The sequence below is a fragment of the Haliotis rubra genome, unplaced genomic scaffold (assembly GCF_003918875.1).
Source record: "Haliotis rubra isolate DU_JTF1 unplaced genomic scaffold, ASM391887v1 Scf931, whole genome shotgun sequence".
Lineage (NCBI taxonomy): Eukaryota > Metazoa > Mollusca > Gastropoda > Lepetellida > Haliotidae > Haliotis > Haliotis rubra.
In genome coordinates this window covers 207,700-228,419 of record NW_025767670.1, presented here as the reverse complement: position 1 = coordinate 228,419, position 20,720 = coordinate 207,700, and the positions used below count along the sequence as shown (strand labels likewise).

At 39.3% G+C, this 20,720-nt stretch overlaps 1 protein-coding gene across 1 annotated transcript in view; it reads left to right on the top strand.

The window, feature by feature from the left end:
* Positions 1-684: 684 nt before the first annotated feature.
* The window catches only part of LOC124264599 (centrosomal protein of 112 kDa-like), a 42,702-nt gene continuing 22,666 nt past the window's right edge, over positions 685-20,720 (top strand). Inside the window, exons 1-2 of the mRNA XM_046699347.1 lie at positions 685-797; positions 19,766-19,965. Of these exons, the coding sequence (XP_046555303.1) occupies positions 19,866-19,965 (100 nt within the window). The 5' untranslated portion in view covers positions 685-797; positions 19,766-19,865. The remainder of the gene's footprint in view (positions 798-19,765; positions 19,966-20,720) is intronic.

Genomic DNA, 20,720 nt, shown 5'->3' with positions numbered 1-20,720 from the left:
TAACTAAAACGAATTTAAGAATTTGAATTTGCTGTGTAGAAATGCAGAGATTCCGTGCTCGTAAGTAAAGCAATAACATTAAGACATATGTTCATAATGCAACGTACTGTATACGTAGGGGCGGGTAGCAATTTATATTGCTCGATCCTCAGCTCAACTCAGCAAACACTAACTAAGCCAAACGAACTTCAGTTTAAGCCGACCCAACACTTGTCAGGCCTCGACAATTTTGTCAGAGCCCTCCGCTCTAAAATCATTCTCTTTGTGAATATAAATGTACCTTTTTCTGGTAATCCAAATGGGTATAATTGCGAAAGGGGCCTTTTCAAAAATTCAAATGTTTCTCCGTTGGAAGTCCCACAATATCAGGATATATCATCACTAATAATATTGGACTATTAATACTATTTGGATATCAGAAATTAATTAAAGATATCTTCAATTATTTACCGATATCTTTAAAACGTTATTGATATCTTTAAATATAATACATATATCTTTAAAACAATTGAAGATATCTTTAATTGTTTAATAAATGTGTAAACGGCTTGCCATACAGGTGTCAGCCTTAGAACACTTGAGAGAGGTCATGAATAGCAACACTTGCGAACTAACTTATTTATAAATTTGGGAATTTCCAAGTAAGGGGAACAACTCTAAATTCGTACATGCGCAGCTGTAACTTCCGATGTCAACATGGTGGTGTTTTTGAAACTTTCAGAAACCCTCACGTAAAAAATGCGAATTAAATACCTCAGATATTCGTCAAGAATCTGGAGATTGTGAACTAGTAAGAGGTGAGTATCAGTATGATAATATTTCTGCACTGAAATGAGCGCATTGTGATTCTGAGTATGTTTTTATGCCCCAACCACTCATCAGTCGATTGACAACGCACGTTTGACATCGACCTGTTGGGACATACCAGCAGTCGTTAGGTTTTCAGATTTTGTTCAAAATGAAGGATGTTGTAATCACAACAATGGTGTAGAATATGAGTGTAAATAAAGGGACCTTGATTTTACATTTTGACTATAAATATGCTTATTCACATTCCCTCTCGTCCACGAAGCATGTTCAGACAAGTTCCTTTCGTTTGGTTAATACTATAGGCGGTTGATGAATACAATCGGTTATTTTGTTGCAACAAACTTTCCATCTTTCGAAATGTTTTGTCTTATGGCATTTTGCCCTTTGCTGTCTCTTTCTGTACAAAATGGCAGCATGCATCTGCTGGTTTCCCTTTTCAAAGTTGGTCAGTTGACGAGTTTTCGAGTTAATCCATCTGCAGGTGTCTAGAGTTGTGTCCCTTTGTTTGGTTTACACATTCACCATGTTCACGTTAAATTCAAACGTATTTGTAATGTTTAAATGCTCATTGCTCATATCTTGGAGTTTCCATAGTTGTGCTTTGTATTTGATTTTATCGTAGTTGAAGTGTCAATGAAAAATTGTCATTTACTTTGAAAATAAAACAATCTGTAAACCTTCCCCACATGGAATCATTGGGATTTGGGATGGTAGTCAGATCAGATTCTTTATTCATAAGTATCAGAGTGCAGGCCTCTTGCTTTTCTTCACATACACATCATAAAAGTTATATGCAATAGACGTGATATGAAGTTAAAAGATATCATAACACAAAACCTATGCTGACTTCTGTTGTTTTTGTTTTAAACAGTTATTCATTGAGTCTTATAAAGCGATATATCCAAAAACCATTGATACAGAAAATATAAACTTTTAGAAAAATATCATGTAAGGAGAAAGAATGAGCATGATAAGCAATGTCACAATTTAAGAAAAAAAAATTTTCAGTGATTGTGGTGGTAAAATTGATGATTTGGACTGGAATTCTCTTGGAAACGATGAAAATACTTTAGCAATGGATAGGCTTGATTTGTCCTTGTCAGAACAGGACATTTTATCAGCTGTTTAAAATGTTAAAAATGGTAAGCATTTGGGCGTGACAGATTAGTCCCAGAATTCTTTGAACATTTATTTGATTACATTCTTCCGCCTCTTGATGTTAATGTTAGACCATAAACCTTTGATAGTTGTGTGCAATCATGGCAGCTGAACCAGTTAGTTAAAAGATTTATGTTATTAGTTGGTGGTGATATTTATAGGTTATCATGCAAAAGTCTAGCAAAAAACAATGTTTAATCATAATGCAGGATATTAACCATGCCAAAACGTACAAGTGTGATAACCTATTTATGATACAATGTCATTTTTACTTTATAATTTAAAAAAAAATGCGATTTCAATCACCACAAATCATGAAACTAAACTTTGAGGAATGTACACAGATATCTATATCTATGACATCACAAATGTGTGGGTAGTAATACATTACATCACAAGCTCGGTGACACAATTTTCTACTGATCACTGAATTGACTGCATTAGCAGCTGCATTTGTCAAAATTTGACTGTTTAATTTTTTTCTTATTGCGTTTTGATTCATGTAAATCAATAAATTGAACAACTATCAATGACTGTAGCAAATTGTGTTTAATTGTTTTAATAAATAACTCTTTTAGAGGCGTTTTTGTGGGACATGCAGAATTTCCCTGTCTGTGATCAGGCAGTCACGTGAACAAGTGACCCCCTCTCAGGTAGTCACTTGTACGCGTAATGGTGGACTGTCTCGCATACACATTACGTCCTCTACTGATTAGGTCATCTAGTTCCCAGTAAGTTTTTATGTTAAAGCTCGTATAACAACAAATACACGTTAATGTTCGTGTGACGTTCTGCACCTGGATTCTTGTGCCATCTGCTTGCTAACACTGACAGTCGGTCAGGGAACTGGTATTCGTATCTTTATAAGCTTATGCATTTCTATCTTAGCTTCATAATAGACTCCATTTGTATTTACCACACATGAATTTTCTTGGATAAAAGCACTGACAGTACCCTAACAGACATGATCGCCAATAGATGGGCGTGACGCCATGTTTGTTTACTCTGTGAAAGTAGTCCCTAAAAAGTCCCTCTGTGAAAGTAGACATCTCTAATTTGCATCAATATCCCTATATGACCCCAACGGATACTTAAAATATCTGTTGGCTCTATCCTACCGAGATCTTTATCCATTGTATGATAAAGTTATGTTTCATGTACCATAAACATAAAAATATTGCAAAATATTATAAATCAGTTAGAGATGCATTGTGAAAAGTAGAATCTTAATATTCAGATCCAGACAACACCAAAATTAGTGTCTTCAGTAACGAAGAAAATAGGTAGGGCTTTACCTCGACTCACAAACATAGGGATTCCTGGGATCCCTAATTATTGGTTTTAAGCCAAGTAAGGATCCTTGAACTTAGTTGAAGGCATTACGAGAGTAAGTTTTCAAGTAAAATATGATGGAAAATACTACACTAGCAATGCATCCATTCAAGGAAGGAGAGTACTGTTTGGATTTATGCATATGCTGAGAATTATTTCATTGTCTTGCCTTCAGAACATTCTTAAGTTGTTTTTACACCAAAAGGTGTTCTATCCTTTGTATCATGTTTACATGGCTCTGAGATTTTTGGTTTATTGTATAGATTATGAGAATTACGAAACTTGTAGACCAGTGTCTGAGTGAAAGACTACTTGATATTAACAAAAGTAGTAAAGTACTCATAAAGTCACAATCAGACCCCACCCACTACCTTCCACAAAGAATGTTGCTTTTTCATAAGGGAACAGGTCAAAAGGGCCGCATGAGAAAAGGTCCCTAAAACGGAAAAGTCAAAAGGACCCCATATGAAAAAATAATAATATCTTTCTTTAAAAGTGTATTATAGTAAAAGGTTATACATCTATCCTATGTATACTTTATACATCCTGGTTCTGTTTTTATAAAGATGTTCATGTATGATAGTGTTTTGTTGCTTAGATGAAATAAAAAAAAATTCACACACATCTATTCGTGGTCATCATTTTCTTTCCAATGTTGAAAAAATATCTTTTTAAATACAGAACTAGTATGTATAAAGTATACATTGTATACTTTTGAAAAATGTATGTATGGGGCCCTTTTGATTAGGGGTCTGAGGCCATTTTGACTTTTTGATGTGGCCCTTTCGACTAGGGGTGTGCAGCCTTTTTGACTTTCTTGCGGGCCCTTTTGACTTTTCTGTTTCGGGGCCCTTTTGTTATGCGGCCCTTTTGACTAGGACCCTTTCATAATACCTTTGACTGATTCTTGATCTGTACTTTGTACCAGTGTCTATTTTACTTTTCAGATGAAGTGGGCCCTGGGCCCATGGGTAATGAAACTAGTGGGACATTTGCCATTGTAGGTGGGTCATCAGAAAAACATGGGAGTCAATTCATTCACTCAGTAATTTTAATGATTTTATCATTCAAATTATAGCTGTTCATTTGTATTAACTGTTAATTCAAACACTGTTAATCTAATGAAATGACCATAAAAGTTATTTTCTTGTAACTTTATATCTCAGGGACAGTCTGTTTAAGTTTTAAATTAGTAGACTTATTTTGACTTTCACTGAACAAAACCCACAGATATAAAACTTGAAGAGCGTGACTGGGATGTCTTGTTCTCAGTTTCAACATCCACTGCGATGGCCGTGTCATTGACATTCGATGATTCTGTTGCAATTTCTGAATTACAATTGCCATCTTTTGACACCGCAACTGTTCCCGAATCTTCTCTGTCATTTTTTTTTTATCTATTTGTGTAGAAAAACGAAAGTATTCGCGACTGTCGCTTCAATACCTTCACAGCAGAAGACGATTTTGCTCCTGTTATTTTGGTTCGATAACTACCTTCAAATTCAGCTACCGCCCTTCGTTATAGAAGATTACTGCTAAGGGGCATAACTCTTAATGTATAGACAAATAGCATGACTTGAATAAGCTACGTATTATAAGCTCCATGCATTGATTTAGGCACCACACTGGATGTTGGAAAGCGTGCATAGTGATGTGAGGATTACGAATGCCGATTGATCGCTAGAAAATGTGAAAACTAGTTGAAAATATTGGGAAGTTTATGTATGATTGTTACGAGTCACTTTATTTTTCTGGTGCGCCAACTACACCCACCAGGTCCAGGAATAATGTGTCATTTTGTACTTCTAAAATAGACTCTGCTGTACACAGGAATGTTATTATCATGATCAACTGCAGCCATGTTCACATGATGATCTGTTTACTTAATTACAACTTGCAAGTCAGCAGTATCCTGTAGGGCTGTCAAATATTACCGGTACAGTATCTTCAGATACGATGATCGCGATATGGCTCAGATTCTGCAATATATTGGGTCATCCAGAGTTAGCTCCCTTTGAATTGTCTGCCCTTAATTTAGATCGCAACAAAATGTGCTCTAAAAGTGACAAATGTACTTTTATTTCTGTTGGTTTCATGAAACATTTTACAAATGGAAGTATCTTGGGAGTGGCTCCCAAACTGCCAAATACTCTTTCAAATGCTTTAAGTTTTGTGGGTTTCAATGGTTTCATATGTGACATTTTGGAGGAATTAAGTGGCCTCAAATGGACCAGTTTTGGAGCCTCTGGCTCTGAGTGACCATTTATTTCACAATTCACAGTATTTTGTTATTTTTGTTTGTTTCATAATAGGACATATGTTATCAATTTGACCTCGTAAGAATGGGAAAGTCGCATTAACTTCGGTGCACCTAGTGGCAGCAAGAGTTGTATGATCCCAGGGAGTTGAGATTGATAATAAGATGTGCCGTTGAGATTGACATCCATTGATCGGGGAAAATACCAGCGCCTTGAGCATGCACTAGATGCGTGGATATGTAGCGCTATATAAATATCCAAAATTAGAAAAATAATAATAATTTATCATAAAGGCCTCAGTCTTACCAATTTTGTAGGACTGTATTATGACATTCTGGTCAAGGATCTTAGTCATTAGATGTCACATGAGATTTTATGGTCAAGTAGTTCACCTAATCATGTTTTTGTTTCATTTTGCAAAAGTTCATGCCAACACAGTCATGTTTATATTGAAGTTGAAGTTGAGTCTGAATGAGTCACTGACATACAGTAACAATAATTACTTGCTGCATTGAAGACATTTGAAGTGCATTCTGTTGAAGCAAACAACACTGACCATGAAAATCATGTTATATTATTACCTTTATCATTATGTTTGCAAATCTTTGTTGCAATACTTCAATTAAACATTAAGGCTCTATATCATTGAATTTATCTGTAAACCACTGGCATACAGCAACACAATGGGGACAGGGAGCCTGAACATATGGTGTAACAGCAAGTAAGAAAATGATGTCGTACACAGAGAGCTGCACTCTTGAAAAAAGTAGGGGAACTTCACTTTAATGTACGATTGGGATAAATAAATAATGAATGTTTAGAGAGTGCATCACCACTTGCACTTCCTTATGACAATTATTGTTCGTACAGTAATCGCTCTGGAAAGATGATTGGTGTATGATGTGAAATTTGCATATGTACGATTTGCATTTTCAAACAAACAAGAAACAAGCACTACCAACTGTGTGATGCAAGATGATTCTCAAAGTTAATGGTCTACAGTGATTTATCGACCTTCTTGAAAACCGTCAAAAGAATGACACCCAACGCGTGTATGGGGGCTACTGCATTGTGGGCGTGCATCCCATGCATTTTGTTTGGGGGTGGTGATAAAAGAAATGGTGGTATGTTCATAAAATGTCTGGCTTTGAAACTTTTGTTATCGCTTTTACTTCTTATCCAAATTGAAAGTTCAGGTTCCCCTATTTTTTTTAAAGATTTTATTATTAATTTATAATTTACGCACTTGGGCAGAAATCTTCCAGTCAGTATATCACAATATGTATTGCAATATCTCTTAAATTATTACAATATATCGCAATATCAGAATCAGGGCAATCTCCAGCCCTAGTATCCTGACACGCTTCAGTTAGTGGCACTCAGTGCCCCACCTGTACACACATGGGTGCATTCCGGAGCCTCTTCCTCCCTTGTTTTATTGATCACCAGGGCAAGCTATCAATATATGTCCTAGAGATCAATCATTGTTGACTGAGTATTGATCGATTATTGATTACTTTGTGTATTGTCTGTTTAAATTAAAATTTTATTTCATCACAATGGTTTATGTAGATATTTGTGTACAAATGATACAATTTTCATATAATTGATAATTGTTTGTAACTATACCCATCGACAATATTGATGATTATTGATCATTTAGGCATTGATATGATTGAGATTTATAATTGGATCTCGTTTCTTTTCACAGGAAATAGTTGACTACCACACATGTGGCATGACAGTTTTCAGATACCTCTTAGATGTATGAATTTACCTATATACATGCTTGTATATGGACTAACAGCTAGTCTCCGAAATGAATATATTTTACAGGAAAAAACAGTTCTGAAATTTACTTAATGAAATATAATAGAAAGGAGCCAAAAAACTTTCTTTATTTTCATAAACTGCAGGATTCTAGACTTGTAAAATATTTTTGAATGGCATGGGCTTTCTTGAATATATTTTTTTCAATCTGTATGATAGACCAGTATATATGGTTCATGTTTTTTAATATGTTCATGTATGGTATTTTTTGGTTTTATTTATTTGAAGAGTCTGATACTTGAAGTTCAAAAATAAATTATTGTCATAATATCATTCAGCATGTTGCATGTTCAGCGCCTTGAGTATGCACTAGTTGCCTGGATATGTGCGCTATATAAATATCCTATAATAAGGGCGGTTGGGTAGCCTAGTGGTTAAAACGTTGGCTCGTCACGCCGAAGACCCGGGTTCAAATCCCCACATGGGTACATTGTGTGAAGCCCATTTCTGGTGTCCCCCGCCGTGATGTTGCTGGAATATTGCTAAAAGCGTCGTAAAACCAAACTCAGTCAGTCAGTCAGTCCTATAATAATATAATAATGTTGAGAATGTTTTCTGTGTAAGTGTTTGAAGCACTAGTAAAATAACCACTATTTCTGATATGCATGCTTGACAATGATTGTACAGCTGACATACAATGACAATATGTCATGCTGGTACACAGATATTAATAGTTTCATTTCCTGTTTTTCAGTGTGGAAAAAATGAACAAAATATTTTACTGACAATTTAAATATGTCAATGCTGAACAATATTCACTATTGCTCATTGAATAATATATTTGGCTATGATGGTGTGTGAATTGTTTAATGCCTGTAATCAATACATTTGTGGATGTAAAGTTTGTAATAGTTGAAAGTAGAATGATCTAAGCTGACACACAATCAGGGAGACCACACATTGTGTCATAAATATTATATCGCCATTCACATCATGAATATAGACTAATGATTACTTTGTGCATGCTTCTGAGGTTTAGTTTCCTGTTTTACTTGACATTTATAATTATGTATAGGGCGTTAGAGTCATACTCATCCCATGGAGAACAAGTAAATGACTTCAAGCATAGGGAACTGTGGATATGTTCAGTCAAGGAATCCCATGAGAGACAAGCAAATGACCTCAAGCATAGGGTACTAGGGACCTGTTCAGTCAAAGGAATCCCATGAGAGACAAGCAAATGTCCCCAAGCATAGGGTACTAGGGACCTGTTCGGTCAAAGGGATCCCATGAGAGACAAGCAAATGTCCCCAAGCATAGGGTACTAGGGACCTGTTCAGTCAAGGAATCCCATGAGAGACAAGCAAATGTCCCCAAGCATAGAGTACTAGGGACCTGTTCAGTCAAGGGAATCCCATGAGAGACAAGCAAATGACCTCAAGCATAGGGTACTAGGGACCTGTTCAGTCAAGGAATCCCATGAGAGACAAGCAAATGAGCTCAAGCATAGGGTACTAGGGACCTGTTCAGTCAAGGAATCCCATGAGAGACAAGCAAATGAGCTGAAGCATAGGGTACTAGGGACCTGTTCAGTCAAGGAATCCCATGAGAGACAAGCAAATGAGCCCAAGCATAGGGTACTAGGGACCTGTTCAGTCAAGGAATCCCATGAGAGACAAAGCAAATGTCCCCAAGCATAGGGTACTAGGGACCAGTTTGGTCAAGGAATCCCATGAGAGACAAGCAAATGAGCTCAAGCATAGGGTACTAGGGACCTGTTCAGTCAAGGAATCCCATGAGAGACAAGCAAATGAGCTCCAAGCATAGGGTACTAGGGACATGTTCAGTCAAGGAATCCCATGAGAGACAAGCAAATGACCTCAAGCATAGGGTACTAAGGACCGGTTCAGTCAAAGGAATCCCATGAGAGACAAGCAAATGACCTCAAGCATAGGGTACAAGGGACCTGTTCAGTCAAGGAATCCCATAAGAGACAAGCAAATGACTCCAAGCATAGGGTACTAGGGACCTGTTCAGTCAAGGAATCCCATAAGAGACAAGCAAATGACTCCAAGCATAGAGTACTAGGGACCTGTTCAGTCAAGGAATCCCATAAGAGACAAGCAAATGAGCTCAAGCATAGGGTACTAGGGACCTGTTCAGTCAAGGAATCCCATGAGAGACAAGCAAATGACTCCAAGCATAGGGTACTAGGGACCTGTTCAGTCAAGGGATCCCATAAGAGACAAGCAAATGACTCCAAGCATAGAGTACTAGGGACCTGTTCAGTCAAGGAATCCCATGAGAGACAAGCAAATGACTCCAAGCATAGGGTACTAGGGACCTGTTCAGTCAAGGAATCCCATGAGAGACAAGCAAATGTCCCCAAGCATAGGGTACTAGGGACCTGTTCAGTCAAGGAATCCCATGAGAGACAAGCAAATGTCCCCAAGCATAGGGTACTAGGGACCTGTTCAGTCAAGGAATCCCATAAGAGACAAGCAAATGACCTCCAAGCATAGGGTACTAGGGACCTGTTCAGTCAAGGAATCCCATGAGAGACAAGCAAATGTCCCCAAGCATAGGGTACTAGGGACCTGTTCAGTCAAGGAATCCCATGAGAGACAAGCAAATGAGCTCAAGCATAGGGTACTAGGGACCTGTTCAGTCAAGGAATCCCATAAGAGACAAGCAAATGACTCCAAGCATAGGGTACTAGGGACCTGTTCAGTCAAGGAATCCCATAAGAGACAAGCAAATGACTCCAAGCATAGGGTACTAGGGACCTGTTCAGTCAAGGAATCCCATGAGAGACAAGCAAATGTCCCCAAGCATAGGGTACTAGGGACCTGTTCAGTCAAGGAATCCCATGAGAGACAAGCAAATGTCCCCAAGCATAGGGTACTAGGGACCTGTTCAGTCAAGGAATCCCATGAGAGACAAGCAAATGAGCTCAAGCATAGGGTACTAGGGACCTGTTCAGTCAAGGAATCCCATGAGAGACAAGCAAATGAGCTCAAGCATAGGGTACTAGGGACCTGTTCAGTCAAGGGATCCCATGAGAGACAAGCAAATGAGCTCAAGCATAGGGTACTAGGGACCTGTTCAGTCAAGGAATCCCATGAGAGACAAGCAAATGAGCCCCAAGCATAGGGTACTAGGGACATGTTCAGTCAAGGAATCCATGAGAGACAAGCAAATGAGCTCAAGCATAGGGTACTAGGGACCTGTTCAATCAAGGAATCCCATAAGAGACAAGCAAATGAGCTCAAGCATAGGGTACTAGGGACCTGTTCAGTCAAGGAATCCCATGAGAGACAAGCAAATGTCCCCAAGCATAGGGTACTAGGGACCTGTTCAGTCAAGGAATCCCATAAGAGACAAGCAAATGAGCTCAAGCATAGGGTACTAGGGACCTGTTCAGTCAAGGAATCCCATAAGAGACAAGCAAATGAGCCCAAGCATAGGGTACTAGGGACCTGTTCAGTCAAGGAATCCCATGAGAGACAAGCAAATGAGCTCAAGCATAGGGTACTAGGGACCTGTTCAGTCAAGGAATCCCATAAGAGACAAGCAAATGAGCTCAAGCATAGGGTACTAGGGACCTGTTCAGTCAAGGAATCCCATGAGAGACAAGCAAATGAGCTCAAGCATAGGGTACTAGGGACCTGTTCAGTCAAGGAATCCCATAAGAGACAAGCAAATGAGCTCAAGCATAGGGTACTAGGGACCTGTTCAGTCAAGGAATCCCATAAGAGACAAGCAAATGAGCTCAAGCATAGGGTACTAGGGACCTGTTCAGTCAAGGAATCCCATAAGAGTCAAGCAAATGAGCTCAAGCATAGGGTACTAAGGACCTGTTGTGTCCAGGGATCTCGTATGGAACAAGTAAATGAATTCAAGCATAGGATCCCATGAGAGACAAGCAAATTACTTCAAGCTTAGATTCTAGCTGTTCAGTCCAGGGATTTGGTAGGGAACAAGTAAATGACTGAAGGCACAGGGTACTAAGGACCTGTTGTGTCCAGGGATTCTGTAGGGATGACAAGTAAATGACTGTATGCATTGGGTACTGTTGACCTGGTTGCTTTGGAAATGCTTTTGTAATAGTCGTTAAACACTTTGTTTAAAAAAAACATGCAATATTTATTATCTGTGTAACCAGTGTTAACCAGTATTTTCTGATCTATCAGATATTTCTTCTTACAGTATATTTGTTTGACTTTCACGCTATAATGATTTATAAATCAAGGTTGCTTTGAAAGACTGCTGATGTTGTACAAATGTGATTATTAGCTCTAAGCTATCAGGGATAGGTGATAAATATCTTTGTAGGATAACGTTATCATTGGTTATTAGGTTTCATTGTCCAAGAAGGCAGGCTTGAGACAGTGATTAAAGCTCATCACAGCTGTGAAACTAAAGATCACTGTGGCTGAAGGCAGCCATTCAGCTCTGAGTCTAATGGGTTCCTCCTGTAGATTTTGTGGCTACTATAAGTATGATATGAATGTTGGGGCACAATGACGGCTTCAACTCTGTATACATGACATTATGGAGCTATAAATCTGCTGGCAACAATCACTGTGGTGTGTTGAATTTGTATTGGGATAATTATTCATGGTTATATGACATACAAGACAGCATACTTCTCTTACAGCTTTGATGTTATTTGAACTTGAAATATTTTGTTAAAATTTGTAATCTAAGCCAGTGACAATGGTTCATTGGAATTTGATTGACAAATTTGTCAACTGACATTATGAACTCATTATTGTGGTAATGATTATAGTGATTATAGGGCATGTATGCATAGTGAAGTTGACATTGTTAAAGCCCCTAGCTTGTGAAGTACCATGTGATCAGCTGGTGATATACCCTCATATAAGAGGTATTAATTTGCTTCGAGGTATTAATTTGCTTCAACTGGTCAAACTACTGTACATATTTTTAATAAACCCGTAACCATGGTAGCTATGAAATACTGAATTGCTGACATTATTGCTGTGACACTAACCATTGTTCATTCACTCGAACAAACTCATGAATTAACTTATCAACTCAAGGCAAACAAACAACTTGGTGTATCCACTGACCAATTGTCATAGTCTATTCTTAATTATCTGGCAAGATCAGTCCATGTCTCCTCCAGCGAAGCTTTCATGAATATGTCATCAGTTTCATGTTCTGCATATATGATCATAATGATGACCAGTTTATTGTTTATCTTGTATGTATTGTATTTTGTATTTTTAAATAGACTTGTTCAACTTTAAATCATATTTGAACATGATGAAAAGATTTGTAAAATATTTGAGACGAAGTGAGATAATAACCAATGTAGTCTAATTATTATTTTGTTGATACTGGTTGTGAATACTTTTTGTTAACGTTTAATCATTATCAGGATTATGATACAATGTTATTTGATCAATGTAAAGGCGACAACCTGTTAGCTTATTCCGACCCCTCACAAAACCTATGGGTATTCATTCTGAATTATCAGTCCACAGGAAATATGATATCTAGAAACTCATTAATTAATGCAATCAGACATAATTATTGTTGACAGTCTGACAAGAATATTCTGAATGTCTTATGTTATGCCTGTTAACCATGGTCTGTTGTGAATTAGATTATTCTACTGACTTGGGATTTTCCACTTCCATTCCACTAGAGTCTATAGGACCACTATATCATGATGATCATGTGGACAATAGGTAGAGACAATCAGGTACTCCACAGTTTGGAGTGTCAGGGCTCGACACAAGGGCACTTGATGTGTTTATGACTGCTGATCATTGTGCAGGAGTGTTGGGGATTGGGCGTCAACCTGTTCATGACTTACTGACAATACATGGCAGTGTGTGCCCAGATCAAACATTGGCAGCTGAGAGTGAAGATTTACGTCACTGATTGTACTGGTGTATGTGAGATGAGGTAGAGGCAGGGTTTAGTGTCCAGTCTACATTGTTTTACTTACCCATGTATATAGCTAAGTATGTGGCTGCTTGTAGTGCGCGTAGTGCTGGTAGTGCTCGTTGTAGTGCTTGTTGTGCTCGTAGTGCTGGGAAGGGCAACGATATGCACAAGCTTTAACATCTTTTAGTGTGACGCAGCCTGGGAACAACCCAGACCTTTTCCCCTCCTTCTTCTCCTCCAACCCCCACCCAAACCCCACCCCACCCCACCCAATCTCCTCTCTCTCTTTCTTTCTCTCTGTCATTATTCAAGTTTTTGTAGCTAATGATTCATAATATTTATAATTCAAAGAATTGTTGTGTATGTGATCCAGGGATTTACATGGAGTACTGTATTTGAGGGTCCCTGGGACTCATACTCTTAATTTTAAGGGGTCCTGGACAACAAAATATTATTGCTACTGTTATTGTATTGTGTATCATGATCATCACATTGTTACAGTAATAACGTTGCAAATGATACCATAACCCAGCTAGTAGCAAACTTGGTGATAACATATTGTCACTTGATTGGAATTTTTACAAAAAGACTTTTTCTGAGTCCCTGTGGATGCGCTAATATATGTAGTTGCATCCATTGTCAATTTTTATACGTATAGCATGTATAGGATGCAGAAATTAGCGTCCTGTGAATCCCTGGTGATCTTACATACAAAGCAGTAGTGAGATCTGTAGACATGGCCACTTGTAGAACCTTTTGAAAGTGTCACCTTGAGTGCTATTAAACATCTAGTCATCATGATTCATGAATGTTCATTATTAACTCTTGGTGTTGATGATGTTGTTAATACAATTAACACATGAATGGTATGGTGAATTTCATATTTTGAGTTTGTTAATCACAAGCATGAAAGTATCATGGTAGCAGAGGAGGTAAGTATTCCTACAGGCTGTATTTTAGAGCACAGGTGGGTTACTTGTCTGTGGCATGCTAGAAACTCTGTCTGAAGTCTGTTTCACCCTGATTATATTTCCATGTGTGTCAGCAGCATACCCATACTTATGGGATCACCAAAATGTCTAGTCACTTCAGAATTCTTTCACACATCAGTCTGATAGGCCATATAGCCATGATAAATCAATTACACTCAAAGCTGTGTTAAATCCTAACTCACATACTGATATGTTTAGACATGGCAGAAGCCACATTGCATCACCATGGTGCTGCTTGTTGGGGAGTTGGTCTGTCTGTGTTTGAACAAGCGGTGTGCATTAATGTGTCCAGTAGAAGGTTATAGGTCTAAGCCTGATCGGAGGTATTGTTCCTGTAGGCTATGGAGGCAATTCACCTGTCTACTAACATAGATTGATACTGCTCGGCAGATTACATACTCCAACATGTCGAAGTACTACCAGAAATATTTGTATAGTCTTTGACAATGACAAAATCTGTCAAATTGACCATGCTGACAGCCCATCTCATTAACTTAAAGTTGGTCTACTTTGAAGTGTGTGTAACATCCGATAAATATACTAAGCCGCTTGTCTGACCACTTTTGTCAGGCAATAAATACCTGTTGGTCCACCTCTCTGGATAATTTGGCTATCAGCAATATCAGTTCTCGCAGTTATTGTCACTCCTAGTTTGCTGAAATGACTGCAAATGACCTTTGAGATGGATGTGTGATGTTCACGGCATGGAACATTGGCCCTGTCATGTCATATATGATCCCACCTGGGGCTGAACCAAACCCTGACAGAACCCACAGTGTTGATCCTGTGTTCAATGGGGCACAACCTCTCCTGAGTAACAGGATTACTGCTGGCCACACAGTCTGATGGGTCTATTAATCCCGGAGCTACTTGAGTTACCCCGGCTTATCTCACACCATACATAGTTTACTCTGCGGCCTGCTAGGAGGGACACAGACACTGACTCCTTTATTTCTGACCAGTTATCAAGTGTACAGTGCTGGTGTAGTACTTGCTGTACATGTATGGTAGGCTCCACATACCATCAGCTGTAGGAAACTGTTGCTTGAAGGTGCACTGATTTCAAGTTCCTCACTTCAGGATTTCAAATTATGATAATGCATTCAAAGGTTCATTGGTGAAACCTTGTGTAAACCTTTCAAGAGGATGCATTCAGAACACTTTGAGTCTTTTCGCAAGTATTCAAGAGTGAGACCCCGTAATACCAGGACTTAGGAATTTTCAACATGTTCCAAAAAGAAGACAACAGAGGTGTTGTTTACACCATGGAAGTAAGTATGCTTCCAAATGACAGATTAGAACCTGATAAAGAAAAGAATCTTGGGGTCCTGTCATAGAGATAAGTCTTCAACAGAATGGAATTAGTGTGTTCTGGAAACTCCTCTGGGATGTTGTAGTTGTTGCATGTCTGTCGATGAGGCTGTACTGCTGAGTGATGTCCATCTGGTCCAGAAGTCACCGGGACCTGGCCAAACTGGCCAAAGACCTTCAAGAAAGGAACAATCGAGTCAAGGCTAATGCTGCAACAAGAGGAAAAGGTGCAGCTCGGAGACAAGCAAGCTCTTCAGACATTGCAGTACTCAGAGAAAAATCACTTGCAGCCGATTCTTCTCAGAGGATAAAGTCTGGAGATAGGACCAAATCTGTAAGATTTGTTTTATCTGATGACGACTGTCTAGATGAAGCGCTAAGAGAGACAGACTTGAGTGACAATGGCCATCGTGATACTAGGAAGAAATATAACCAAGTCAATGTGGACAAAGATTTGATAAATTATGAGAAAAGACAAGCAAACACACTCCTGTCCAAACAGATGCTGAATGAAGAGAGTAAGGTTAAGTCTACAGCCCATAGAAAAGAGCCATCAGAAGAACTGTCAGAAGAACAGAAAGATGAAAATACCACTCCAAGCCCAACAACAGAGCACAGTAACTCAAATGAATCAGCAGACAAAAACATTGCCAAATCAGACAAGAGTAACGATAACTCATCAGGATCTAACATGGAGGAAAAGGGTGTTTCAAGACAAATTCTCTTTTTACTCCAGAAAGATTTCATCAATTCTTCCAAGGGCGATAGCAAACAATGTTTGAATCTGACTGACCTTGAGGGACTTCTGTCCTTGCTGTTAATGTCAAGGTCAAAGGATGCTGAGGACAAGCACAAGAACATGATCAGGATGGTGGAGACGCTCATCTTGAAGCAGAAGTCACTCCATCAAATACAGGGGCAAGAGCAACATAACAGAGACGCACGTAAATCATATTAATGATAAAAAAGATAAAATGCCACAAAGGGGTTTGATTCCTAGCAAGATTCCAAGGAAACACATTAAAGAAAATGTCTCCTTGTGTTTTGGCAGCAACAAAAACAGATGATGCACAAAAGTATGATGTTAGTATTTCAAATATAGAAAAACACAATGGTATAGATCAGGAGTACAAGAATGACAAAGGTGAATGGTACAGTGCTCCACAGAACGGTTACACTACAGGGAGTTCAGAGGATGAAGTAACAGCAGATGGACACCATACAAGGAATGTTTCTGGTGGAATTCACCCTGCAAAGGGTGTCATGAGGAGTGATGATGTTGGCAACCTTGATATGTTGGAGGAGAGCAGTGAGGATGAACAAGATGAAATGAAAGAAAGTCGTTCAGTAAAGGAGGTGCATCCTATCATGGAACATGAACAAAAGACTGATGGTGTAATTGTCAGATGCGGTGACTTAATTGCAGAAAGTGGATCTACAAGCAAAGAATTGTCTCATGTGACACAAGGCAGTGGAACAGACAAAGTATCAGTGCCTGGTGAATATTCTAGTGTTGACAGTAAGGCCAGTGCTGACAGATGTATCCGGGCAATGCTTCCAGCAGGAGATGGTGATCACCTCCATGTGAGATGTGACAACAGTGGGGAAGGAAATGGTTCTGACTCGGGACAGGAACAAGACTTGAGGCAAATTTCAAGCCATAAGAAAGAACATATAAAACATCAGAGTGACAGTAGCTTGGAAGAAAATGGCAGTGGATCACTGATGTCAGAAAAGGAACTGGAGTTGAGGCAGATTTCAGGACAGGAACAGGTGACTTGGGGAATTGTCAGAGTGACTTCAATGGGAAAGAAAATTGTCATGACTCTCATACCTTGGGACATAGGGGAAGTTGAGACAGATCACAAGATGTAAAGAAGAGCTGAAGGAACACCACAGGAGCATCAGTGGGGAAGATGAAAGTCATGAATCACAGATCATAAGCTGTAAACAGGTGACCAAAGGGGATTGTCAGAGCAATAGCGGTGGGGAAGAAAATGTTCATGACTCACTGATCTCAGAACAGGAACAGTTGATGAAGATCTCAAGACATAAGGAAGAACCGAAAAATCATCCGAGTTACAGCAGTGGGGAAGATCACAGTCATTACCCACAGATGTCAAGATATAAAGAGGTAACTACAGGGGATTGCCACAGTGACACCAGTATGGGAAAGCATGGTTATGACTCAAATTCCACAGAACAGATGTTGAAGGAAGAAGGTCAGCCTGACAGATGGAAACTGCTCAACAGTGTGGATGTTTCTAAAATGTCATGTTCCTTTAACAGAAGTAAGTCTTCACTTGCTGGTGATCCACTAGATGATGGTGAGCAGATGTTGCAGAGTCCAAATGTGTTTTCAGATACTCCAGTGGCTAACCAAACTTCACCGATTGATGATTCTGGGGCAACCGTTTCTTCAGTGTTATCAGTGGATAGCAGTGTCAATGCATCTCTGGCAGACAGGATTGAACATACAGATACTGGAACCAGTTCCAGAAACAAAGCTGCTATTGGAAATCACACAGATCATAGTGAAACGAGACATGTTTCAAGTGGGACAGGCAGGCTTACCGATGACACCTGTTGGAGCACTGATAGCTCTCAGTTCAGTAGGAGAGGGAACTCCAGACAGTGCCAGAAACATACAGACACAACCAGTCAGTCAGCAACAGGGAGCAGGTTTATGACAGCATCACCGAGCAGGGATGCTAACGAAGTCAAGCATGGAACAAAGGAGGGGTATTATGGTCATGAAGAATACTCCTCCTCAGACAAACACTTTCACAGTAATTGCTCTGACATCGAAAGTGAAGGATTGATGAATAGCAGAGACTGTCTTGAGAATATATCGAGGAGCAAGGAGATGTACTGTAATGGTCAAGTTCGGATGGAGGATACTGAAAGCAGAAGCTCCCAAAGTGAAGAGATCTATCATTGTACCTGTCGACGATGTGTAAGCTCCAAGAGAACACAGCAACAAAGTACCAAGCTTCATGGAAAGAGACCGAGCTCTAAACCTAGTGGTATAAAATGTAGAAAGGCCACTATGGGTCAGAAACAATATCCTGAGGTCTACATGCCAAGACATACAAGACCTGTGGAGTTTAAGAAGTGCTTTAGTCCTGGAGATAGGCAAACTGTGGGAAGATGACCAGTCATTACAATTAGAAAAGGAGGATCAACAAAGTAGATTCATGACAGAACATGGATCAAGGTCTACAATCTACAGAGATCTAAATGTTTCATCAAGTTATCCTTGCTGTGACTATATGGCCAAGAAGAAATCTTCAAAATGCTTCAGATTCAATGAAGAATCTGACCAAAGTGTAGACAATACTAGAGATTGTGGATGTAAACATGACCACAAGTGGAAACGGTCTTCCTCCTTAAAAACTTTTCAGCTAGGGTATCAAAACCCCACAAATCTGGCCACAGTAACATAAATTCTAACATGTCAGGAAGTATGGAACAAGATGGACCTTTGTCTGTTAGTGCAAATCACCGTAGGCTAAATCACAAAGTAGTGAGACAGTGTGCAGCTACACAAGTTTGTAGGGTGAAGTCTGGCAATGTTCACTCTTCATGGTCAGAGTTGAGGTCATGTCAGTGTCCCAGGTGTCTAGTGGAAGGTTCAGATTCTTCACAGGTTTCAGGAGTCACACAAAACTTAGATAGTCCAGGGTCGTCAAGACTTTATAATCAATCACCTAATAATAGAGCAAAACATGAATCTTTCCATGAACATGAAACCATGTATCCAAATACTTCCCCTCTACATGACATTCCAGAGACATTAGAAAAAGACCATAGATACAGAGTTAAGCCTTATGTGCATAGAAGGGATAAACAACTTTCTGGAGCAAACTCTTATAAACAAAATAGCCACAGAGTTAACAGGTCTTCTGAGCCTACTGGTGGTAGAAGTGATGACCATCTGGACAGAGCAAACTCCTACAAACATAAAGGCCTCAGAGTGAAGAGGTCAGCTGAGCCTACTGTACCCAGAAGTGACAGACACCTCTATAATGTGAATTATGATTCTGGGCAATGTGAGATAGCTGTTGAAAACAGTTATGAGACTGATAGCAAGTCTAGCATGGAGAAGGTACCAGCAGACAGTGAAGCAGGAAGTGGTGATCAACTGGTTGATGTTCAGACACTACAGGACATCCTGGTTGACTTTCAGCAGCTGTTTGTTTGTTTGTTCAGAGACTGCCAGCATCCGGAACAGGAAGAGGAAGAGGATCTGCCCGAGGAAGGGTCTGAGGTTTCATCTGAGCTGGTGGAGACAGCACCTGGAGCAGAGAGGATGGAGAGTCCAGAGTCCTCTTTGGAGCAGCTGGACTCAGAGTTTGATAAAGTGCTGGCGGACATGAAACCGTATGTCCTCAAACTGCCACACAAAGCAGGTGAGAGCTTTTTTGTTTTGCTGAACATTAACAATGAAAGTCTGCAAATTGCCTTTGTTCAAATGTTGTAAGGGTAACCATTTTCATGTGGTTCTTGTCATCGTTTTGTGTTAATGCACAAAACTCAAGTCTGTCAACATCTCAAGAACCTGTCCTGTTATTGTTTTAATTACCAAAGTATTAGCGAGATATACCAGGTTCAAATGGAATTGATATAAACTATAAACCCTTACATAAACCCTATATATTACCCGTGAAGGTCCGGATTAGAATTGTCTTCAGTAAGCCATGTTTATCATAAGAGGTGACTAACTGGATTGGGTGGTCAGGCTCGCTGACTTGGTTGACACATGTCATTATATCCAAATTGCATAGAATGATGCTCATGATGTTGATCACTGGATTGCCTGGTCCAGACTTGATTATTTACAGACTGCCGCCATATAGCTGGAATACTGCTGAGTGCGGCATTAAACATCCAACCAACCAACCAATCTTTTGGTATATCAATATTAACAATCTAAAGACTGACGGGAATTCCTGGCTCATGGTCTTAATACCTGCATTACTGTTACCTCAAGAAAACAAATGTATCTATTTGACCTCATGCCATGATAATCGGATACATGTAGACAAATGATAAGGATCTAAAGCCGTTTACAGCTTGAAGTGTTAATGAATCTCTCACTAAGCAATGCTGAGCTATTATTTTCAGTATGTTTGATGTATATCATGTTGATGGCCCGATCTCCGGC